Source organism: Notamacropus eugenii, chromosome 1 (genome assembly GCF_028372415.1).
Source record: "Notamacropus eugenii isolate mMacEug1 chromosome 1, mMacEug1.pri_v2, whole genome shotgun sequence".
Lineage (NCBI taxonomy): Eukaryota > Metazoa > Chordata > Mammalia > Diprotodontia > Macropodidae > Notamacropus > Notamacropus eugenii.
In genome coordinates, this window is record NC_092872.1 from 410,262,902 (window position 1) to 410,288,620 (window position 25,719).

General features: G+C 38.0%; 1 protein-coding gene across 1 annotated transcript; it reads right to left on the bottom strand.

Annotated features, from left to right (window-relative positions):
* Nucleotides 1-668: 668 nt before the first annotated feature.
* Nucleotides 669-4,328, bottom strand: LOC140518691 (serine protease inhibitor Kazal-type 9-like). The gene is made up of 4 exons (XM_072631033.1): nt 4,171-4,328; nt 3,497-3,522; nt 2,574-2,701; nt 669-866 (listed from the first exon to the last, which is right to left on the bottom strand). The coding sequence occupies exons 1-4, from the start codon at nt 4,223-4,225 to the stop codon at nt 821-823; spliced, it is 255 nt and encodes an 84-aa protein (XP_072487134.1). The 5' UTR covers nt 4,226-4,328; the 3' UTR covers nt 669-820.
* Between the last annotated feature and the right edge of the window lie 21,391 nt (nt 4,329-25,719).

Genomic DNA, 25,719 nt, shown 5'->3' on the forward strand with positions numbered 1-25,719 from the left:
AACAGAGATATCCTGGGTCATAATTTCAACTGATCATTTGTCAGCTCTCTTATCTTATTGTATTTACCAGCTATTCAATAAGAACATTCCTTTCTCATAACATGGTTAAACATATATGGAGATCATAAATTTGAGTGACATGGAGACTCTGAGTTGAGATTGTTCTAAAACATACTGAAGGCTGGTCATTCTTGTATCAGAAAGAAGTTTCCTTCTGGCTCCATGATTATGTCTCTGCTAGCTTTAAGGGAATAAACAGTATGGATTTACATTATAACCTAGCCTGTTTGACTCTTTGACTAAACTTTCAGGTCAACAAATACAACTGGGAAATAAAAATTATAGGCAATCTATCTTGCTCTTCAAGAAAGTAAGGGTGAAGGAGATGGGGGCAGGAAGAGATAAAAGGGAGAGCAGACTGGGGGAAGGGGTAAGAAGAATGCATGCCATATTCAGGTGGTGGGGAGGGGAGAGATGGGGAGAAAATTTGGAATTCAAAATCTTGTGGAAAAGAATGTTGAAAACTAAAAATAAATAAATTTTTTTTTAAAAAGAGAATATTTGTAGGGGGATTGTAACTTTTAGGTTGACATATTGTAACAATTGGGATGTAATTGTCCCATGCATTCCTTGTTTTCTTTCATACTAACAGAATTCAGCAAAATATATTTTTTCCAGTGAATTTTACTTTTATTCCATAAGCAGTGATGATGATCAAACAAATATTCTGAAGGAGAATTTTCTGGAAAAACAGAGTCTTGTGCATTGATCTTCTAGTTGGAAGAAGAAGCAGAGAATATTTCAGAACAGTTGCTTTAATTCAACACTTACCCAGATGTACTTGTTTAATTTTTTTATTGCTCTTCCTGTGGAATGAGAACAGAAAGTTAAGTGAGGAACACTAGGCCACAGGCCCATTTTCTGGAGTCATACTATAGAACCTCAAAATGAGCTTAGAGACCTACTGGTACAGTTTTGTCTTCTTTGACAGAGCAGGCAACAATGGAACAGGCTGCCTTGGGAGGTGATAAGCAGAAGTAAGATGACCACTGGGCAATGTGGTCATAGAGGAGGAGGTTTATGTACTAGGTAAAAGCTAGGATTTGATGGTCTCTGAAATCCCTTCCTACTTTTAGAATCTGTGTTTATGTAACTCTATACTGCTTTCCTTCTCTGAACATACTTAGAAAACTCATTAACTGCTCGTTTTTTCTTTAAAATGTTTAATTGATATTCTTTAAAAAAAATCACTGCCAAGTCTCAATTTTCCTTCACTCCCTCACCTGCCCTTTCCTCCCTGTAGAACCCTAACAACAAATAAATACACCACAAAGCATATAATCAATACATTAATCCTAAAAATATGATTCATTTCACATTAATGGTTTACCACTAACCTGGAAACAGATAAGAAGAATGTTTTTGACTATCAATTTTCTGAAGTCACCTCCTATTTCTTTTAGAAGGGCAATAATTTATGGTTATCTGTCAGTAAACACCATATTTCTGTTCTGACTTGGTCTTTACTAGGAATTTACTAGGAATTTCAGAACCTAATTCTTCAAGGTTCTGTAATTTCATTATAGGAACTCCTTCCATTGAAACATTGAATGCTTATAATCCCTTCCATCCTTTCTAGCTGATCTTGGTGGATAGGTGTGCCAAAAAAATTTCATCATCTGGCAGCCAACTTTCTCATAATGAGTCTTGCTGATCTTAGATAGGCCAGTGTCCTGATGACAGCCAAAGAGTCTGTTGCTGTACTCATGCTTGAAGATTTTTCTGCAGTAGTGGGACCTAGTCAGAAACTTGCACACACCTGAAAGAACTTTCAAGAGTTCAGGGCCACCATGAGGTATCAGAGAAGTACTTTAGAGGAGGTATGGAGATATGTTAGAGATAAAGGACACTGGCCTAAATGAGATGTAAATGTGACACCCTGATTGGAAGGGAATTCTAAGATAAGATATGACCAGACCAATGGATTCTAGTTCTATTAACCCTTTAGATGGGGTCAGGAAAAGAATAGTGATGATGATAATATAATTGATACTTATACAGTGCTTTAAAATTTGGAAAAAGAGTTATATGTTTTATATATATGTTATCCCATTTCAATCTCATGTTATCCTGTGAAGTAGGAGGAAATACAGATATCATTATTCCCATTTTACAGGAAAGGAAACTGTGGCTTGGGGAGCTTAAATGCCTTGGCCAAAGTTACACGGTTACTTAGTTCCGTAGTGGTGTATTTGATCTCTAAATTGAACTCTCAATCCATTAAGCTACACTACCTTTTGTCTGACTTCATTAATCTTGCTCTGGGAATTATTACTGGCATGTTGTTTGTATGTGTTGGGATGGAGAAGGATAGAGGATAGAAGAAATGAGGCAGAGAGGGGTGTAGATCATCTGAATAGATGGCACATCCTGATCTGGTGGTTGGGATATACTTTAAGGACAGGAGCAAGGGTCCCTTGGACCCTGACCTTATCCATTATACTAAAAAGGTGTTAACCACTGCCCTCCACCCCTAGTCATTATGTTACTTTCCATTTGATGCCTGTACTTACTTATGAGCAGTGCAATAAACGCATGCATTGGGATATGTTTTTCCATCAGAAGCACATATGGGATCATATACGTCCATGCAGTCCTTTGGCTCGACTGGTGGTTTGTCTCTAAACATGCTGCAGTCAACCTGTAAAAGCAATAGTATGTGTTATCTCCTGTTTGGATCAAATGTTCTTTGGAAAGTCAGGTTACTAAAAGCCTGGGGGTACTTATATCTCTTCATCTAAAAGAGAAAATGGGTTGGAGACACACTAGAAATCATGGCCTACAACATTAATATACTTACCCTTAAGCCCCAGAGATCAGTTTGTTTGCCCTGCCTTCCCTGAACTTCACAGTCAAAGGGTGGGGGGCAGCTAGGGTTTCTAGAGTTCTAATGTTCAATTCAACAGACATTTATTAAACATTTGCTCTGTGCAGAATAAGGAGCAGAATGGCAGAGTAGAGAGATGGTCAGTTTTGTAGTCAGGAAGACCTGGGTTTAAGTTCTGCACTTAAACTCCAGGGCTCCCAATGACCTCTTCCTTTTTAAGCCTATAAATAATAGTTGTCACTGATCTACATTGAAAGAGGAATTTCCAGGTCAAGAGTTCCCTCTATCTTTGTTTTCTGATTTAAGACCTTGAACTATACCTATCATACTTGAATATTCTCAACTGTTGGCCCCCATGTACCTGGATTCTACGAATCTAAGTCATAACTTTACAATTTACATTTGGAGAATGACCAGTTGAAAGTTTGGTTGTTGTCCTGACTCAGAACACCTTGTGACAAGGAATCCTTTCATCTAATTCATTTTGCAGTGATTGTCACACAAAATAATTTAATTTAAATTTGGCATTGCATTCATCCCACACGCATTGTTATCATAAGGAAGAAATCCAATAAGAAAAGGATTGGGGACTGGGGAAAGCAGACTTACTCGTTTTCTATAGGCTGACTCCACATCTGGAAGAGAAATAAAGAAGGCTGGATTAAGCAAAACCAGAACGGTCTGGTGAGTGACCCAAGAATACTTTTCCTCTTTCACCATAAACTTTAGAAAGTACTTTCCTCTAATGTGACTAGAAGTTCTATGTAATAATAAGGAAGCAAATGACTTCTTTCCTCGATCCAACTTCTGCCTCAGTTTCTACTTCTGTAATATGAAGGGATTTTGAATACCCATTCATCTTTGAAATTCTATGTTCTAATATTTATTGTAGTTCAAGCAGTTTCCGTTCTGTCTTCTAAACCCATTTCAAGCTGTAACATTATGTTTTAAAGTCCACTTCAGCCTTAAAAGTCTATTTCTATGATTGCTTACAAATCTGCTTTTCTGTAGACTAAGTTACCTTGCCCTCTAATTTTGTCTATTTTACTGACCATTTGAATCCTAACAATCTGACTTCTCTCTCCTTAGGTCCTTTTCCAGTCATGGCATAGCATGATTTCTCTTAAAAATCCAGAAAAGCTTGCTTGTTTCTTTTTAATGCTCTCATTCTGAAACAGAAAATTGTCTACTTTTCAAATATCTTTATTCTATACTGTCTGACCCAATTGTAAGAGGACAGCTAGTGCAGGGTGCTAAGATCATACTGGGAAAGAGATACTCACTGAAGATGGGCATTAGTGCCAGCATTAGGAACACGCATGCAGCTGCTACCTTCATGGTGTAGATAGTGGCAAAGAGAGTGAAATGAAACAAATCAAGGTTATCTGCTCTGTGCCTGATCACCAGGGGGCCAGCAAAATATGTACAGAAAGGAGTTCTACCTTGATTGGGCAACCATCTTGTATAAGAGCCAAGCATTGGAAACAGGTACTGAATGACTTCTAGTTAACTCCCTTTTTAGTGTTTCCTGTAACTCAGAGGCAGGAATGAAGGGATAGTACCCAGGGTCCTGAGTTGAATTAGTTATTCCAGTCTAGTTTCTATAACACATTAAGTCAGGAGAATTTCCTCAAATAGTCATACCTCATGCTTTTATAGTGCTTCCTGATTTGTAAAGTACTTTATGTATTTAATTTCATTTTATCTCTCAAAGCCAGGGGTGGGGAACCTGTGGTCTTGAGGTCACATCCTTACATGGAGCCTTTTGACAGAATCCAAATTGTGAAGGATTTGTTGTGTAAAATTGGAATTCAATCGAAAGGCTAAACTTAAGGATCTAGAAGGCCACACAGGCCACAGGTTCCCCACCTTTGATCTAGGCTACGCCTTTTTACAGGTGAGAAAACAGGTTCACAGAGGTTAGATTATATGCTCAAAGTTTCATAGTTTGTAGATGGTGAAGCCAAGACTTGACACCAAGTTTCTGGACTCAAAATTGAGTCCTTTCCCTACAATTTTATGATACTTCCCAGAAAGTAGTTAGCTCCCCATGTGTGGAAATGGTCTGAGACCAGCTATTTATTTATTGAAGATGTGATGAGTGGCATTCCTTCATGCATGGAGAGGCTGAAAGAGCGACTTAAATATGCTGTATGATTAGAACTGAAGGGGACCTAATGAGATAGATTTATAGGACTACCTGTTCTTATTATAGATGGCAAAACTGAGGCTCCAAGGGAGGAAGTAAGAGGGAGGTAGTGGCAGACCTGGGATTAAAGAATCAAATAAGCCTGGAGTGGAGGTTGTCTTTAGGAAGCTTTCTACCCCATGAATGTGGGTAGATAGTCCCTATGCGTTGACAGTGCAAGTATTATTATCATCATTTTCTAGAAGTACATACTAAGAATCAGAAATACTAAGACTTGGCCATAGGCACACACATACAAATCATCAGATTAGGGAAATTGAACCCAGGTTTTCTTTTTTTTTTCTTTTTCTTTTTAAATTTATTTATTTAACTTTTAACATTCATTTTCACAAAATTTTGGGTTCCAAATTTTCTTCCCATTTGTCCCCTCCCCCCACCCCAAAACACCGAGCATTCTAATTGCACCTATCACCAATCTGCCCTCTCTTCCATCATCCCTCCCTTCTCTTGTCCCCATCTTCTCTTTTGTCCTGTAGGGCCAGATAACTTTCTATACCCCATTACCTGTATTTCTTATTTCCTAGTAGCAAGAACAGTACTTGACAGTTGTTCCTAAAACTTTGAGTTCCAACTTCTCTTCCTCCCTCCCTCCTCACCTATTCCCTTTGGGAAGGCAAGCAATTCAATATAGGCCATATCTGTGTAGTTTTGCAAATAACTTCCATAATAGTCATGTTGTGTAAGACTAACTATATTTCCCTCTATCCTATCCTGCCCCCCATTGCTTCTATTCTCTCTTTTGATCCTGTCCCTCCCCAAGAGTGTTGACTTCAGATTGCTCCCTACTCCCATTGCCCTCCCTTCCATCATTCCTCCCACCCTGCTTATCCCCTTGTCCTCCACTTTCCTGTAGTGTAAGATAGGTTTTCATACCAAAATGAGTGTGCATTTTATTCCTTCCTTTAGTTGAATGTGATGAGAATAAACTTCATGTTTTTCTCTCATCTCCCCTCTTTTCCTCTCCACTAAAAAGTCTTTTGCTTGCCTCTTTTATGAGAGATAATTTGCCCCATTCCATTTCTCCCTTTCTCCTCCCAATATATTTCTCTCTCACCCCTTCATTTCATTTTTTTTAAGATATGATCCCATCCCATTAAATTCACTCTGTGCTCTCTCTCTCTCTCTCTCTCTCTCTCTCTCTCTCTCTCTCTCTCTCTCTCTCTGTGTGTGTGTGTGTGTGTAATCCCACCCAGTACCCAGATACTGAAAAGTTTCAAGAGTTACAAATATTGTCTTTCCATGTGGGAATGTAAATAGTTCAACTTTAGTAAGTCCCTTATGATTTCTCTTTGCTGTTCACCTTTTCATGGTTCTCTTCATTCTTGTGTTTGAAAGTCAAATTTTCTTTTCAGCTCTGGTCTTTTCATCAAGAATGCTTGAAAGTCCTTGATTTCATTGAAAGATCATTTTTCCCCTGAAGTATTATACTCAGTTTTGCTAGGTAGGTGATTCTTGGTTTTAGTCCTAGTTCCTTTGACTTCTAGAATATCCTTTTCCACACCCTTCGATCCCTTAATGTAGAGGCTGCTAGATCTTGTGTTATCCTGATTGTATTTCCACAATACTTGAATTGTTTTTTTCTAGCTGCTTGCAATATTTTCTCCTTGACCTGGGAACTCTGGAATTTGGCCACAATGTTCCTAGGAATTTCTCTTTTTGGATCTCTTTCAGATGGTGGTCAGTGGATTCCTTGAATACTTATTTTGCCCTCTGGTTCTAGAATCTCAGGGCAGTTTTCCTTGATAATTTCATGAAAGATGATGTCTAGGCTCTTCTTTTGATCATGGCTTTCAGGTAGTCCCATAATTTTTAAATTGTCTCTCCTGGATCTATTTTACAGGTCAGTTATTTTTCCAATGAGATATTTCACATTATCTTCCATTTTTTCATTCTTTTGGTTTTGTTCTGTGATTTTTTGGTTTCTCATAAACTCATTAGCCTCCACCTGTTCCATTTTAATTTTGAAAGAACTGTTTTCTTCAGTGAACTTTTGGATCTCCTTTTCCATTTGGCTAATTCTGCTTTTTAAAGCATTCTTCTCCTCATTGGGTTTTTGAACCTCTTTTGCCAGTTGAATTAGCCTATTTTTCAAGGTATTATTTTCTTCAGCATATTTTTCAGTCTCCTTTAGCAAGGTGTTGACCTGCTTTTCATGCTTTTCTTGCATCTCTCTCATTTCTCTTCCCAGTTTTTCCTCCACCTCTCTAACTTGATTTTCAAAATCCTTTTTGAGCTCTTCCATGGCCTGAGCCCATTGAATATTTATTCTGGATGTTTGGGATATAGAAGCCTTGACTTCTGTGTCTTTCCCTGATGGTAAGCCTTGTTCTTCCTCATCTGAAAGGATGGGAGGAGATATCTGTTCACCAAGAAAGTAACCTTCTGTGGTCTTATTTTTTTCCCCTTTTCTGGGCATTTTCCCAGCCAGTGACTTGACTTCTGAGTGTCCTCTCCACACCCACCTTGCCTCCAGTTCCTCCCAGCCAGTGCTTGGGGTCTGAGATTCAAATGCTGCTTCCCAGCCTCAGGGCTTTTGGCGGGGGTGGGGCTGCTATTCAGTGTGAATTTAAGTTCAGGTGCTCAGGTAGGGGCAGGGCAGCCACAGGGGACTCAGTTCCCTCATGGGGTTTACAAGGAGACCTTCAACAATGGATCCAAGCTCCTGTCTGATTTGGGAGCCCTTGTCTGCTGCTGCCTCTGCTGCTGCCTACTGAGGGGGCCTGAGCTATGGAGATATCTTCCTCCCCTCTCGGAAAGCTGAAAAGACCCTCTCACTGACCTTTGGAGCCAGTGGGTGGAGAGACCTGCGCAGCTGGTGAAGATTCCATCCCTGAAGTCTACTTGGATCTGCTCCTCTCAGTGCTGTGCGGATGAAGCAGGGCTGGGCTCTGCTCCAGGTCAGGTGCATGACGGACCCTTGGTGTTGGTTTTTCAGGTCTCTCTGGAACAGAAATCTCTTCCACTCCGTTGTTCTGTGGCTTCTGCTGCTCCAGAATTTGTTGGGAGTTCTTCTTTACAGGTATTTTATGGGCTGTGGGTTAGGAGCTGGCATATGTGTACCTTTCTACTCCGCCATCTTGGCTCCTCTCCCCCTTTTAATATCTTGAGCTGTAACAATGTCTAGTTATTTGCAGGGAAGCAGCATGAAAGGACTCATGGAACTCCCTCAACTAAGATTCAGCACACTCCAGGAGGTCTCTTCAGGCTTATAATGATAGCATGCTGACTATTCCAACTGAGAATGGATTGGAAAATAGCTGGCTTGGGTCACTTTTTCTAGCCATGCTTGTGCATGTTCAAAGCTGATATTTCAGGTGAGAATTTCCCAGAAGACAAGCCAAAGAAGAAAAGAGTTTGTTGTGAAACTGAGAGACAGGAGGAATTTTTAACAACTCCTCCCATGCTGCCAGTTATAGAACCTGTCTAGTTGGCCAGGTCTACCTGTTGTCATAGTGTTATGTGATTCTAAAAAGAGAAAAGAAGCTTATGTTCTTCTTTTAGTTGTGAAATGGGCCAATCCTAAAGTGTTATGTTGAATGAGGCGAGGCCTTGAACCTTTACAGCTCCATGGAAAGCCCCAAATTCTGATGAGGAGTAAATAACCTGCTCCTTTACATAACAGTTGAAAGAATGGTGAAACAGAAGATTTAATCTGGAGTCAGAGAATCTGTGCTGAAATCTCACCTCCATCACTTACTACCTGGGTGACCCAGAAGGAATCAGTCACCACCAGTTCACCAAGTTTATCCCCTCACCCACACAGGTCCAAAGAAAAGTCATCCCAACTTCAAGGCACTCTGTGGATCCTCTCAAAATTGTATCTCATGGAACTCCACTGATACATTTACTTTTTTTTAAAAAAAGGTATCTTTTTTTTTTTAATATCACCTACATTTCCTAATGTATTTTACTCCTCCCCTTCTGAGACAACCACCCCTTTTTACAAAGAATAAGAAAGTAGGAAAAATTCAGTTCAGCAAAATGAGCCAAAATATATAAAAAGCTGGATATTGTACACAGTGTTCTATGCCACTAGTTACTAATTTTTCAAAGAAATGGAGGGAGGGAACAGGTGTGGCAGAGTTGCTTTCTCATATACTTGAAACAGTGAATGGTGTACAGTACTTGGAGTTGTTATAAGTCTCTTCTTCTGTCAAGATACTTTCCAAGGATGTATACATAGATGATGAGGTTGACACATTCATTCCCAGAGCCAGCTTGGTGTTTGGGAGGCTCTGAAGGAAAGTGTGGGAGAGAAGAGGTATTAGACTGCCTACCAAATTGAAGGTCTACACAGCTGTTGTGCTGACCTCATTGTTGCATGCCTGTGAAACCTGGACAGTCTACCAGCACCATATCAAGAAACTGAATCGTCTCCATTTGAATTGTCTTAGGAAGATTCTGAAGATCACCTGGCAGGATAAGGTACCAGACACTGAGGTCCTTCATTAGCTAAATTGCCAAACATTCAAACTCTACTTCCGAGAACACAACTCTGATGTACTGGCCATCTGTTCAAATGCCCAATGTATGGTTGCCTAAAAGACTATTATATGAAGAACTCACACAAGGCAAATATTTACATGGACATCAGAAGAAGCAATACAAAGATACTCTTAAGGTCTCTCTGAAGAACTTTGGAATCAAATATGTGACATGGGAGACACTGGCAAAGGACTGCCCAGATTGGTGAGCCTGCATCAAAGAAAGTGTGTGCTGGGTGAGTAAAGTAGAATTTCAATAGTTTAAAAAAAAAGTGAGATGTGCAAATTTTGAGAAATGTCCACTCTAACGTTCATGTGGATTATTCATGCCTGACTTATGGTAGAGCCTTCCAGACTCTTATTGATCTGTCAGCTACAATTGGACACACTGTACCTTGACTCCAACATAGTGATGGCATTTTGGTTTTGTTTAAGAGCAAACTACAGCAGCCAACCATGAAAGAAGTACTGGGTTTGGATTCAGAGGTTGTCTGTCCTCCAGGCCTGGAAGGCTCATCCTCTTCATTTCCCTCTCAGAATTCTTCACTCCCTTCAGGGCTAAACTCAAATGTCTCCTCTTATAAGGGGCCTTTCTTTGATTCCATGATATAGTATGTTCTCCTCTACCTCCTGACTCCAATTACTTGGTTTGTAATTATAGCATGTGCAGTGGCCACACACTAATAAAAGCATCTGAGCAGAAAGGCTAAATGAAATTGAGGGTAACTGTCAAGCCTCAAATCTATCTGTGATTTAGGGAAATGTCTACCCTAAGCATGTAAAGACTGGCCATGCTGGCCACGAAGGTGGCTGAAGCAGGTGCTATGGAGTGTTTAGAGCTTGGTCAGACATAGACGACAACAAGGTTATCCAGTGCATCCTAGTCTATTGCCAATCATCTTGACTTTTGTTCTACCTCATGACTTTAATGACTCTGAAAAAGAGAGTGTAGGAGGTCTGTTCAGTATTCTAATACCAAACCTACTTATCATTCCAGTGAGACTGAATTGGAAAATAGCTGGCTGAGTTGCTTTCTTGTTGTTGTTGTTTTTTTAATTAAATTTATTTATTTAACTTTTAACATTCATTTTCACAAAATTTTGGGTTACAAATTTTCTCCCCTTTTATCCCCTCCCCCCCAAACACCAAGCATTCTAATTGCCCCTGTGACCAATCTGCTCTCTCTTCTATCATCCCTCTCTGCCCTTGTCTCTGTCTTCTCTTTTGTCCTGTAGGGCCAGATAGCTTTCTATACCCCTTTACCTGTATTTCTTATTTCCTAGTGGCAAGAACATTACTCGACAGTTGATCCTAACACTTTGAGTTCCAACTTCTTTACCTCCCTCCCTCTCCACCCCTTCCCTTTGGAAGGCAAGCAATTCAATATAGGCCAAATCTGTGTAGTTTTGCAAATGACTTCCATAATAGTTGTGTTGTATAGGACTAACTATATTTCCCTCCATCCTATCCTGTCCCCCATTACTTCTATTCTCTTTTGATCCTATCCCTTCCCATGAGTGTCGACCTCGAATTGCACTCTCTTCCCCATGCCCTCCCTTCTATCATCCCCCCACCCTGCTTATCCCCTTATCCCCCACTTTCCTGTATTGTGAGATAGGTTTTCCTACCAAAATGAGTGTGCATTTTATTCTTTCCTTTAGTGGAATGTGATGAGAGTAGACTTCATGTTTTTCTCTCACCTCCCCTCTTTATCCCTCCGCTAATGAGTCTTTTGCTTGCCTCTTTTATGAGAGAGAATTTGCCCCATTCAATTTCTCCCTTTCTCCTCCCAATATATTTCTCTCTCACCCCTTCATTTCATTTTTTTTAAGATATGATCCCATCCTCTTCAATTCACTCTGTGCACTCTGTCTCTATGTATGTGTGCATGTGTGCATGTGTGTGTGTGTAATCCCACCCAGTACCCAGATACTGAAATGTTTCAAGAGTTACAAATATTGTCTTTCCATGTAGGAATGTAAAGAGTTCAACTTTAGTAAGTCCCTTATAACTTCTCTTTGCTGTTCACCTTTTCATGCTTCTCTTCATTCTTGTGTTTGAAAGTCAAATTTTCTTTTCAGCTCTGGTCTTTTCATCAAGAATGCCTGAAAATCCTCTATTTCATTGAAAGACCAATTTTTCCCCTGAAGTATTATACTCAGTTTTGCTAGGTAGGTGATTCTTGGTTTTAGTCCTAGTTCCTTTGACTTCTGGAATATCCTATTCCATGCCCTTTGATCCCTTAATGTAGAGGCTTCTAGATCTTGTGTTATCCTGATTGTATTTCCACAATACTTGAATTGTTTCTTTCTAGCTGCTTGCAATATTTTCTCCTTGACCTGGGAACTCTGGAATTTGGCCACAATGTTCCTAGGAGTTTCTCTTTTTGGATCTCTTTCAGATGGTGGTCAGTGGATTCCTTGAATACTTATTTTGCCCTCTGGTTCTAGAATCTCAGGGCAGTTTTCCTTGATAATTTCATGAAAGATGATGTCTAGGCTCTTTTGATCATGGCTTTCAGGTAGTCCCATAATTTTTAAATTGTCTCTCCTGGATCTATTTTACAGGTCAGTTATTTTTCCAATGAGATATTTCACATTATCTTCCATTTTTTCATTCTTTTGGTTTTGTTCTGTGATTTCTTGCTTTCTCATAAAGTCCTTAGCCTCCATCTGTGCCATTCTAATTTTGAAAGAACTATTTTCTTCAGTGAGCTTTTGAATCTCCTTTTCCATTTGTCTAATTCTGCTTTTGAAAGCATTCTTCTCCTCATTGGCTTTTTGAACCTCTTTTGCCAATTGAGTTAGGCTAGTTTTCAAGGTGTTATTTTCTTCAACATTTTTTTGGGTCTCCTTTAGCAGGGAGCTGATCTGCTCTTCATACTTTGACTTCATGTCTCTCATTTCTCTTCCCAGCTTTTCCTCTACCTCTCTAACTTGATTTTCAAAATTCTTTTTGAGCTCTTCCATGGCCTGAGCCCATTGGATGGGCTGGGACACAGAAGCCTTGATTTCTGTGTCTTTTCCTGATGGTAAGCATTGTTCTTCCTCATCAGAAAGGAAGGGAGGAAATGCCTGTTCACCAAGAAAGTAACCTTCTATAGTCTTATTTCTTTTCCCTTTTCTGGGCATTTTCCCAGCCAGTGACTTGACCTCTGAATATTTTCCTCACACCCACCTCGCCTCCTGATCCTCCCAGCCAGCGTTTGGGGTCTGAGATTCAAATGCTGCTTCCAGCGTCAGGGCTTTTGGCGGGGGCAGGGCTGCTATTCAGTGTGAGATTAAGTTCAGATGCTCAGGTGGGGGCAGGGCCGCCTCTCAGGCTCAGTTCCCTCAGGGGGTTTATGCACAGACCTTCCACAATGGATCCAGGCTCTTGCCCCCTTGGGGAGCCCTGGTCTGCAGCTGCCTCAAAGCTTCTACCTCCCGGGGGGGCCTGAGTTATGGGGGCACCCCACTCCCCTCTCGACCCGCCAAAGAGACTCTCTCACCAACCCCCGTCACCTGTGGGTGGAGGGACCCGTGTGGCCGCTGGAGAGCCCGTCCCTGAAGCCCGCTTGGATCTTTTCCTCTTGGTGCCGTGGCCATGGCAGGGCTGCATTCAGCTCCCAGACCTGGCGCCCAGTCCGCAGCGTGAAGGACCCCCCGCGAGAGGTTTGCAGGTCTCTCTGGAACAGAAATCTCCCTCGCTCCAATGTTCCGTGGCCTCTGGGTGCAGAATTTACAGTGAGTTACTTCCCTGTAGCCGTTCTATGGGTTGTGGGTTCAGAGCTATGTGTATGTGTGTCTTTCTACTCCGCCATCTTGGCTCTGCCCCTTTCTTGTTGTTTTGAAAGTATTTTAACACCTTTGCTTGCATTTTATTTTTTAAATTTTATTATTTTTCTCAATTACCTGTAAAAATATTTTAATAAACATTCATTTTTAAAAATTTTGAGTTTCAAATTCTCTCCTTTCTTTTTGCCTTCCCCTGTCCTTGAGAAGTCAAACAACTTGATTTTGATTATACATGTGAGGTCATGTAAAACATATTTCCATCTTAGCCATGTTAAAAGAGAAAGCAGAGATAAAAAAATAACCCAAAGAAATATGACGTAAAAAAAGCTTCAATCTGAATTCAGTTCACCAGTTCTTTCTCTGAAAGAGGATAACAATTTTTGTCATAGGTTTTTGGAATTATCTCAAATCCATGTCTGGATCAGGATAGATAAGTCTTTTACATTTGATAATCCTTCTTTACAATATTGCTGTCACTGTGTACAATGTTCTTCTGGCTTTTCTCATTTCACTTTGCATCATTTCATACAAGTCTTTCCAGGTTTTTCTGAAAGCCTCCTGCTCATTGTTTTTTAAAACACAATCAAATACTGCAACTTATTCAACCATTCCCCAAATGATGAACATTGCCTCACTTTCCAATTCTTTGCCACCATAAGATGAGGTGTAGTAAACATTTTTGTAAATATAAGTCTTTTTTCTTTCTTTACTATCTCTTTAGGGTATAGACTTAACCAACTCAAAGGGTATGCAAAGTTTTATAGTTCTTTGAACATAGTTCCAAATTGCTCTCCAGAATGGTTGGATCATTTCACAACTTTTAAAACAGTTCATCAGTGTCCCTATTTTTCCACCTTTCCTCCAACATTTGTCATTTTTCTCTTTTGGCATATTAGCCAGTCTGATGTGATGTAGTATTTCTGAGTTGTTTTAATTTGCATTTCTCTAATCAATATTGATTTATATAATTTTCACAGGTCTATAAATAGCTTTAATTTTTTCTTCTAAAACTGCCTGTTCATATTTTTTGATAATTTATCAATTGAAGAATGACTCACATTTTTACAAATTTGACCCAGTTCTCTATATGTTTGAAAAATTAGGTCTTTATTAAAGAAACTTGCTGTAAAAATGTCCTCCCAGTTTCCTGCTTTCCTTCTAATCTTGGTTGCATTGGTTTTGTTTATGCAAAACCTTTTAAATTTAGTGTAACCAAAATTATCCATTTTACATCACATAAAGCTCTCTACAATATGTTTGGTCAAAAATTCTTCCCTTCCATATATCTGACAGATAAAATTTTTCATGTTCCTCTAATTTGGTTATGATATCACTCTTTATGTCAAAAGCTTGTACTCATTTTGACCTTATCTTGGTATACATTGTGAGATGTTGCTCTATACCTAGTTTCTGCCAAACTGCTTTCCAATTTTCCCTGGATCCCTTTCTATAATCACAGTCATCTCAGGGGAAAAAAGTGTGTTAGAGAGTAAAGGAGCAAATTGCAAAATCAAGAGACAGGAGGACTTTTAAATTTTTCCTCTTATGCAGCCCATTAGCCCAACTATTTTACCTGGCAAGGTCTGCCAATTAGCTCAGTGCTGAGTAATTCTGAAAAGAGAAAAGGAACTAATTTCCTTTACTAAACTAAAAATTAGGCAAGACCCATGAAATGTTTAGTAAGATGTCCTGATACCTTGCAACTCTGTGGAAAGCTCCAGATTCTGCTAAGGAAGAAACAATCTGTTCATCCACATAGCAGAGTTGGAAACATAGTAGAGCATTTAACTGGGAATCAGAATTTGTGTTGTGATACTACTTGGGCAACCTTTAAAATATATTTAAATGTGTGTGTGTGTGTGTGTGTGTGTGTGTGTGTGTATATCCTTTCATCAGAATAATGTTATGGAAAATAAAATAGAATTGAGAGAAAAAAAATCTCTTAAAATTGTTGTATTTATATCCCACAATTTGAACAAATACTGGTTCTTATAAACATCCTAGAAGATGTTTTTTAAAATAAATTCTAAACACTTTTTCTTGATATATGTACTTAAGGAATTTTAGCACAATAGTTCTGTTTGTTTTTATAGCCTAACATATACTTAAGGGAAGGCAAGCAGTCACATGTAATCAAATGTAATGGGATTCTAGTAAGATATTTAATGAATTTTCTGATGTCAACCATCTCATTGCTGCTGTGGGCAATGCATCTGTTCAAAGAAGTTAGGTTTGTGTTACTGCTCTCTACATGATCTAGTTTTTCTGTATTATCTTCCCAGTTAATGAGAAATTTTGTGACCCTGGGATTGTATGCCAAAATATTTCTTTGAAGCTTAGAAAAATCTGGTTTTACTTGTGAGCTTTCCTTTAATTCTGTTTCTATATATCTATTATTTAATACCTTGGGCTTTAGTTTCCTCATCTGTGTAAAGCATCACAGTTACTTCCTTTCCTAGATGGGTCCTCAGGTAAGTTAGATCAGATTCACAGTACTTTGTGGGTCTGCATCCACTGAAAACCTTAACTCTTAAGCCCCTAGTGATCTATTTACTTTTTATTCCTCCAACTTCTCTATTTCAAAAAATAACATTGAATAAATTTGTTTCCTTCCCTTTCACTACCTTACTGAAAAAGAAAAAACAAATGTATTGTAAGAAATATACATTACCAAGCCACCCCCACACTTTGCTGTATATATATATATATATATATATATATATATATATATATATATATATATATATATATATATACACATATACATACATACATATGACATTTCACATATCAAGTGCATCACCTCTTCTTAATGTAGAGCGTCTGGCCCACTTGCTTCTCCTCCTGCTGGAAGTAAAGTCTCCTTTGGAGAAGGGTGGAGGAATATTGAGTTAGAGATGTCTCCTCTGAGCAACCCAATGATACCCCATACTACCTGTGAAGGACAGTCTTTGCCACATTAGTGTCTTGGCCTGTGGAGAGACTGCTTTACCTCTTTTGAGTAATTTCTATTTTGGGGAGTTTTTGAGCGTTCATAAGGACTAGTGAAAATGTTGAATTCTTGTTCTTGTTAATCACATGATCCATGGCCCAAAACTTTAAGTGGGTTTAGTTCCTCTAACTGTGAACAGTTTGACCAATGGGATCTTGGACACATATGACTTAATTGGTGAAACACAGATGACACATAGGTTCCCAGAGTCTTCACTTTAGATCGTATAGATCATAGATTTAAAGCTCAAAGAAATTTAGAAATCGAGTCTCAGTATTTAATTTGATCAGTGAAGAAAATGAAACCAAGAGAGGTTCAGTGGTTTATTCCAGTTCATTCAGACAGTAAGTGGTAAAGACAGGATTCCAATTCACTTGCTACAAGCCCCTTGTTCCCCCCACTATACTATAGCATAGCTCACTTTGAAATAGGGACAAATGGGATATGGTCTAGATATCCAAGTATAAATGACAGCATTCTAGATTGCTTCCCAAAGCTTAAACATGCCCAGATAGAAATAATCTTAGTCACACAGACACCTTCCAAATGGTTGAAGAGACTCCTTGAATCCTTTGCAGTTTCTGATACTTTCACTTCTACAAGGTACTTCTTCTCCCACAAATGTCTCTCTTAGATTCTTTCCCAAGTTGTCTGCTTCTCAATGAATAGAGTTTAATATTCTTCTGGAGCATTGCATATTAATTACAAAGTCTTGAAAAGCTTTAAAATCTCAAAGGATTAAATAGGGCTTCCTAGAAGGACATGTAGTCTAACCCATCCCAAATAGCAGAAATAAGCTTAAAAAAAAAAAATTCCAAGCAAATGGTCATTTAACACCTGCTGAAAAAACTCCAGGTACAAAAAAGTCACTCCTTCCTGGGGCAACACATTCTACTCTTGCTGAAGTTTTTCATCATATTAAACCAAAATTCTCTTCCTTGCAAAAACACACTCCCTTACCTCCCATTCCCCCTAGATGGTACAAGTCCTTTCCTCTGGAGTGAAGCAGAAAAAAATTCTAATTCCTTGACAGCCTTTAAGTCACTAAATTGTCCTGACTTTTTCCCCAATACCAAGTCTTCTCTAGGTAAAATACTCTTGGTTCTAGTACTATTATGACATTTGACCTCTTTCTATTCCTTAAGTTCCCTGTTTACCTCTCCTACTCACGTAATTCAGTCAAATTTCAGTGAAGTTTCCTTTATTCTACATGCAGCAGTACAAGCAAGTTTGACGATCCAACATTTTTAAGGAGAACCTTCTGGAAACAAGTAATGTCTTGTGCATTGCCTTCTATAAGGAACATAAAGCCTGGAGGCTTTATATATATATATTTCAGAACTGATGCCCTAATTCAACACTTCCCCATATGTGAAAATTTGATTTTGTCATCACTTTGCCTGTGGAATGAGAAAAAAAGTTAGGCATGGATGGGCCATAAGTCCATTTTTTTAATGTAAAACTTTATGGTATAGAAATAACCTTAGATATCACTTAGTCCAGCTTCCTCTTTTCTGCAGAGGAGAGAACAATGGAACAGGCTGTTTGGGAAGTTGGTGAGCTGTCACAGGCAGTGTTTAAACCGAAGATGACCACTTGGTGGTGATGTTGCAGAGCAGATTCTCGCACTGAGTAAAAGCAGGATTGGGTGATCTCTGAAAATCCCTTCTCACACTAGGATTGCCTTTTTATGTAGTATTGTTTTACTTTCATTTTCTAAACTTCCACAGAAAACTCACATTTTTTTAAAAAAATGTTTTATTTATGCAATTAATAAACATCATTGCCACTTCTCATTGTCTCTCTACTCCCTAGCCCTCTCACTAACTATAATATCACCCCTAACAAGAAATAAATTCAGGGAAAAAGCCCAAATAAATCAACATTGCTTATTATCTTAAATATATAGATGTATATATAAATATGTACAAATGCATATATATATATATATGAATGAATATAAATATATATGTGTATATATAAAGACATAACCAATGTGTTAATTTGCTTGGGTGTATGTATATATATATATATATGTATATATATATATATATATATATATGTGTGTATATATATATATATATATATATATATACATATATATATATACATCACATATCACACACACACACACACACACACACACACATAAACATTTTCTCATATCATATCACACTGATATCCCACTTCCACTTTGTAGAGAGACAGCAGAGATGCTTTACCATCAGTCTTTTGAGGTTATGTCATATTTCTATTAAAAGGGCCATAGCTGATGGTTGCTTATCAGTCAGTTAACATTAGATCTTTGCTTCACTCCACCTTATTTGTATTAGGAGTTAAACTAATACTTGAAAATTGTTATTTTAATTTTGTCCATTTAGGAACTTCCTCTATTGAATTAGGTCACAATCCCTCAGAGTCTTTATAGCCAGTCTTGATGCATTACTATGACCAGAGAAAATTCATCACCTATGAGATAACTTTTGGTGATGAACCATTTTGAAATTAGGTAGGTAAGTCTTCCAGTGACAGTCTGTCACTGTACTCATGCTGGAAGACTTTCTGTATTGGTAAGAATAGGTCAGAAATTTGCACACACCTGAGACAGCCTTTGAGTATTTGAGGCCACCTCCTTGCCACAATAAGGCATCAGAGGATCTCTTTAGTGGAGATATAGAAGCAAATTAAAGTTTAAAGTCAGAGTTCCTAGCCTAAGATGAGATGTAAATCTCTTGAAAGAAATGTTAAACAGAGATAAAAATATGAAACAGAAGCAAATCATTACCTATACATATATATGTATGTATACACTTCATGTCACACATACATGTGTGTTTTTCTGTTTAGCATTTAAACCGATTAATAGGGTGAATGATAGGTACCTGTTACTGTGATGGTGTTGGAGGAGGGGATGTATGTACAAATATAGTTTGTCTTTAAGGAGAAAAGAAGTTAGAGGTATAGTCTTTCAGAGCTGGAAGGATTCATGGAATCCACTCAATTTTGAGATATGGTCTTAGAGAATTTGAGTGACTTATTTATAGTTATGAAGGCAGGTCATAAATTTATAAATACATTGAGTTTCACAACTGGAAATCATATATTAATCATGTGATCTAACTGCTTTTTTAGGGGGATTCACAGGCTAGATTTATTATATTTTCCCAATTTATTTATTTATTTATTTTTAGTTTTCAACATTCATTTCCACAAAATTTTGAGTTCCAAATTTTGTCCCCAGCTTTCCCCTCCCCCTACCCCAAAATGCTGTGCATTCTGATTACCCCTTCCCCCAATCTACCCTCCTTTCTATCACACCCCTCTCTTCCCTTATCCCCATCTTCTCTCTTTTCTTGAAGGGTAAGATAGATTTTTATACCCCATTACCTGTATTTCTTATTTCCCAGTTACATGCAAAAACAATTCTCAACATTCATTCCTAAAATTTTGAGCTTCAACTTCTCTCCCTTCATCCCTCAACACCCATCCTCACTGAGAAGGCAAATAATTCAATATAGGCTATATATGTGTAGTTTTGCTAAAGACTTCCACAATAGTCATGTTGTGAAAGACTACCTATATTTCCCTCCATCCTATCCTGCCCCTCATTTGTTCTATTCTCTCTTTTGACCTTATCCCTTCCCAAAAGTGTGATAATCACCCCCCTCCTCTCATTTGACCTCCCTTCCATCATCCCCCCCACACCCCTATTATCCCTTTCTCCTCTACTTTCCTGTAGTGTAACATAGATTTTCATACCAAACTGAGTGCGCATTTTATTTCATCCTTAAGCCAAATGTGATGAGAGTAAGCTTCACTTTTTCCCTTTCAACTTCCCCTTTCCCCTACATTGAAAAAGCTTTTTCTTGCCTTTTTTATGAGAGATAATTTGCCTCATTCTATTTCTCCCTTTCTCCTCCCAATATATTCCCCTCACACCCTTTAATTTTATTTATTTAGATATCATCCCTTCCTATTCACCCTGTGCACTCTGTCTATATATGTGTATAATCTGCCAACTACCCAAATACTGAGAAAAGTTTCAATAGTTATAAATATTATCTTTCCATGTAGAAATGTAAACAATTCAACTTTAGTAAGTCCCTTATGATTTCTCTTTCCTGTTTACCTTTTCATGCTTCTTTTGATTCTTGTGTTTGAAAGTCAAATTTTCTATTCAGCTTTGGTCTTTTCATCAAGAATGCCTGAAAGTCCTCTATTTCATTGAATGACCATTTTTTCTCTTGAAGTATTATACTCAGTTTTGCTGGGTAGGTGATTCTTGGTTTTAGTTCTAGCTCCTTTGACTTCTGGAATATCATATTCCAAATCCTTGGATCCCTTAATGTAGAAACTTCCAGATCCTGTGTTATCCTTATTGTATTTCCACTTTACTTGAATTATTTCTTTCTGACTGCTTGCAATATTTTCTCTTTGACCTGGAAACTCTGGAATTTGGCTACAATATTCCTAGGATTTTTTCTTTTTGGATATCTTTCAGGAGGTGATTGGTGAATTCTTTCAATATTTATTTTACCCTCTGGTTCCAGAATATCAGGGCAGTTTTCCTTGATAATTTCATGAAAAGTGATGTGTAGGCTCTCTTTTTGATCATGGCTTTCAGGTAGTCCCACAACTTTTAATTTGTCTCTCCTGGATCTATTTTCCAGGTCAGTTGTTTTTCCAATGAGATATTTCACATTGTCTTCTTTTTTTCATTCTTTTGATTTTGTTTTGTGATTTCTTGGTTTCTCATAAAGTCCTTAGATTCCATCTGCTCCATTCTAATTTTTAAAGAACTATTTTCTTCAGTGAGCTTTTGAACCTTCTTTTCCATTTGGCTGACTCTGGTCTTTAAAACATTCTTCTCCTCATTGACTTTTTGGGTCTCTTTCGCCATTTGAGTTAGTCTATTTTTAAAGGAGTTAATTTCTTCAGCATTTTTTTGAATCTCCTTTAGCAAGCTGTTGACTTGCTTTTCATGATTTTCTTGCATCACTCTCATTTCTCTTCCAATTTTTCCTTCACCTCTTTTACTTGATTTTCAAAATCCTTTTTGAGCTCTTCCATGACCTGAGACCATTGCATGTTTGTTTTAGAGGTTTTGGATGCAGAAGCCTTGACTTTTAGGTCTTCCTCTGAAAACCTAAATTGTTTCTCCTCATCTGAAAGGATGAAAGAAAATACCTATTCACCAAGAAAGTAACCTTCTGTTGTCTTATTCTTTTTCCCTTTTGGGGGCATTTCCCCAGCTAGTTACTTGACTTTTGAGTTCTTTGTCAAGGGGAGAGTATACTCTGAGGACTTGTAAGTTCTCAGTTCCTCCAAGGTGGCACAATCAAGGGAGAGAAGTTTATTTCTCTCCTGGCCTGCCCTCTGGTCTCTGAGCAGGATTCCCTCTCCCCAGAGCCCCCACTCTTCCTCTCCCCAGAGCCCCCACTCAGGGCTGAGATTCAGATCAGCTGCTCAATTCCCCCTGGGGCTTTAGGCCAGGCTTCCAACAATGGAAGCTGCTGCTTCTTGGGGCCAGGGCTAGACTGCTGCATTCCCTTTTCACCCAAATGAAAGAGCTTTCTCAATGACCTTTGAAGCTGTCTTTGATGTTTGTGAGTGGAGGATTCTGGGACCCACAGCTGCTGCTGATGGCACGGAGCATTGGAACCTGCTTCAATTCTGTCCTTGTTGTGGCAGGCCCATGCTGGCCTGTGCTGTGCTCCGTGCCTGTGCTGGGCTGCATTTCGCTGTGTGCCTGTGTCTCTGACTACTTTTATACACTAATTTCATATACATAGAGAGGTCCCTTCAAGTCTTTGGGCCACAGTTTTTATGATTTCTTCCTGTACTAACATGTCATGATCTATTATCTTTCTTCTCACAATACTGTTTGTTCCAAGGTCTCTTCAAGTCCTTGTAATCTCAGTTCTGTCTCCAAAGGTGTCTTCCAGCCCTGATATTGCATTATTTCTCTTGGTAAAGGCAGAAGAGTAAATACATTTCTTTTTAAATCCTTATTCTGAGGAGGAAGTGTGCCTACTTCTCATGTGTTTTTATCCTGGAAGTCTCTGGACCAGACATGGTAAGGGAGCAGGTGATGTCTGAGGGTCAGACCAAACCAGGAAAGAGAGACTCACTGAAGATGGACAGTAGCATCAGCATTAGGAACAGGCATATAGCTGCTGCCTTCATGGTATAAGTATTGACAAGCCAAGTGGAGTGAAATGAGTCAAAGCGAGTTGGTCTTCTGAGCTCAACTTCTGTGGGACCTGCATTATATACGGGCAAGAATCCATTGTGATGGTCAAACCAGCTTGTATGAATGCAGGGCTCTGGAAATAAATTCCAAGTGATTTCTGAATGACTTTCTTATGAAATCCTGGAGCTAAGAGCCAGAAATAAAGGAGTATTCACCAGAATCTCTAGTCCTGTCACATGTAATCTTGTTTCCCAAACACATGAAATCGGTAGGATTTCCTCATAGTAATAACTTTATGTAATTTACCTCATTTGATTGTTCACAATGCACTTGTGATGTAGAAAATCTTCTATGGCCTTTTTGCAGATGAGGCAACTGGTGCAGAACATTTAAATGATATATTTAGAGCCTCACAGTTTCTAGATGGTAACACCAGGGCTTGAAATGAAATTTTTGAACTTCAGATTGAGTGCTGGGATTCCTCACTAATCCAGGCTACCTCTCAGGATGTAGGGGTCCTCTCATCATTGAAAATGTTCTAGCAGAGACCAGCTATTTACTTATTGGAAGTAAGTGGCATTCCTCATGGGAGGAAAGGTTGAACTCTAGGCTTAATAATCACAGAGAAATAGTATTTAAAGGTTACTTAATGAGGCAGTTTTATAAGCCTAATCATTCTTATTGTAGATGATAAAGCTGAGGTTCTGAAAAAGTTAGTGTCAATGAGTTAGTGGCATACCTGCTTCTGAGATTGTTTGTAAGAAGCCCATTAAAGCAGAGATATTCCAGGATTACAGGCAGAATTCACTAATAAGTCCTTATGTGATGGTATCAGAGCATCAGAGCTGTATGTCATGGTAGAAGGCAGAGCAAGGAAGCCAGGTGAGATCATATTGTTATACAGCAATGTGGTTCTGGGGTTCTGTTTTCCTGGGTGGCTTTCTCTATATATGTGAGTCTATTTTCTCCCATGCTATTAGTCTCTCAGAAAGTTTAATGGGTTGGACTGGGCCCTGCTGGAGGTTCTCAGGCACAGAGAACATGAAAAGGTTTGAGTGATGATGATGTCTCAAGACTACAGCAACTGCTTCCTTGAGACCCTCTTGAATTCTTTCCTCTTCTTTTCTTTGTCTGCCTGGCTTACTGGTCATGAGTGGAATCTTGAAACATGATATGTGACAGGCTTTGTCTCAGAGTATGGACATCTGGGAGGATGTCACTTTCTCTCCCTATGCTATCTATAGTCCTGAATCAAAACTTTATGTTCTTCTGCTAGTATCCTAGACCACTCCCTCCAAAGTCACAACTGTTACCATGATCAGATTTTTTTCTGTGCACAATAACATTGCATCCTCGCATGCTAGAGACAGGCTTTTGCTCTGGTTTCCCCTCTGGCTCCCACCACCCCAAAACAAATAAGCAAACAGAAATACAAAGAGGTTTTGCTCTAAGTGAAAGAATTCCTAGTTATGACTAATTAATCATCCTTGAAATTCAAATGCTTTTTTCCTCAGAAGTTTATTTTAATCTTTATATTTTAATGAATTAAAAAGCCAAAGTAATCAACTGAACTTTTAAAAAGAAGCCCTGTAGTAGTCTACTCTTTTTTTTTTCTTTAGAGCTTTTAAAACACAGTTTAGACATTTGTATGTTATGGACATTTTGTTCTTCAATAATCAGCAAAACAAAAGTTTGAGACCTGAAAATCATGAAATAAGACTGTATAATCAGGAAACTTCTCCCACATAGGAAATAGAAAAACAACACACGTATACTTATAAAAATATATATAGGTTTTCATAGAAAGGTTTCAACTAATTGTTTGTTCTATTTGTGTCCCTCCAGTTTAGTCACATTCCTATCCTTTCTCTGTTTCACTTTTAAAAACATTTTATTAACTTTCTTTTTCTTATATCTATCTCCACTTCCTAACTGATTCTACTCTACCCACCCCACCTAGAAAAATTCCACTCACAGCAGATCTGTATAGTTAAAGAAAACAAAACAGCATAGGTTATATCTGATAATGCAAACCTAGTTTTATGCCTGTAGTTCATCACCCCTCTGATAAGAGAAAAGAGATAAATGGTGTGTTTTATCATTAGTCTTTTGAAATCACAATTAGACAATTTTTAGTCAGTTTTCTGAAGTTTTTTCAGAATTGTTTTCTCTCATGTTTTTGTTGTCAGTCCATAAATTGTTTTCTTGTTCTACTTACTTCCATCTGCATTAGTTCAGATAAATCTTCCCAGATTTCTCTGAATCCATGCATATTCCTTATTTCTTATTGCATAAAATTCTGTAACATGTATATATCACAATTACTTCAGACATTTTTCCAAGTTATGGAAAATTATTTTTTTCAGTCCTTTGCAACAACAAAATGTAAATCTCTAAATATTCTTACTTACCTGCATCCTTTCCTTCTGAATTTAAATTCCATGGAGTACCTGCCTTATAGTAATAGGCCAAAGAGTATATCTGGTTTAGTGCACTAATGTGCTTTCTTTCTACACCATCTCGTATAAGTTTTTTTTTTTTTTCTACTTTCTTACATTGGTCAATCTGATATGTTAGTGGAACCCAAAGTTGTTCTATTTGCATTTTTTTATTATTAGTGAATTGGAAGAATTTTTTAATATGGTTTTTGGTAGTTTGCATTTCTTCTTTACAGAATTTCTTGATTATACTCTTTCACTACCATTTTTTCCAAGACTGTGTCTTAATCATATTTATTTATATTGCTTCTTTTAAAATTCTTGATGTTATATTTTTATAGAGAAATTTGTTGGTAAGATTTTTCCAAGTTGTTTCTCTTCTGACTCTAATTTTATTTATTTGCTTATGCAAAAGCTTTTCAATACTATGAAATGAAAATTATTCATTTAAATTTCAAATGGTCATTTCTATCCAATTTAGGTAAGAATTCTTTCTTAGCTATAGTTATAAAAGTTATATTCATTCTTTGTCCTTTAAATTTTTTTGTATATAACTTTTCGTATTTAGATTATGTAAACCTTTGGAATTTACTGTGGTATATGGCATAACATTTAAGTCTAAATCTAATTTCTCTGAATTTACTTTCCAGTTTTTCCAGACTTTCCTTGAGATAGCAAAGTCTTTAGAAAGTACTATAATTTTAGGTTTGATAGCTTTTGGTGTTTTGTTTGCCTAGTCT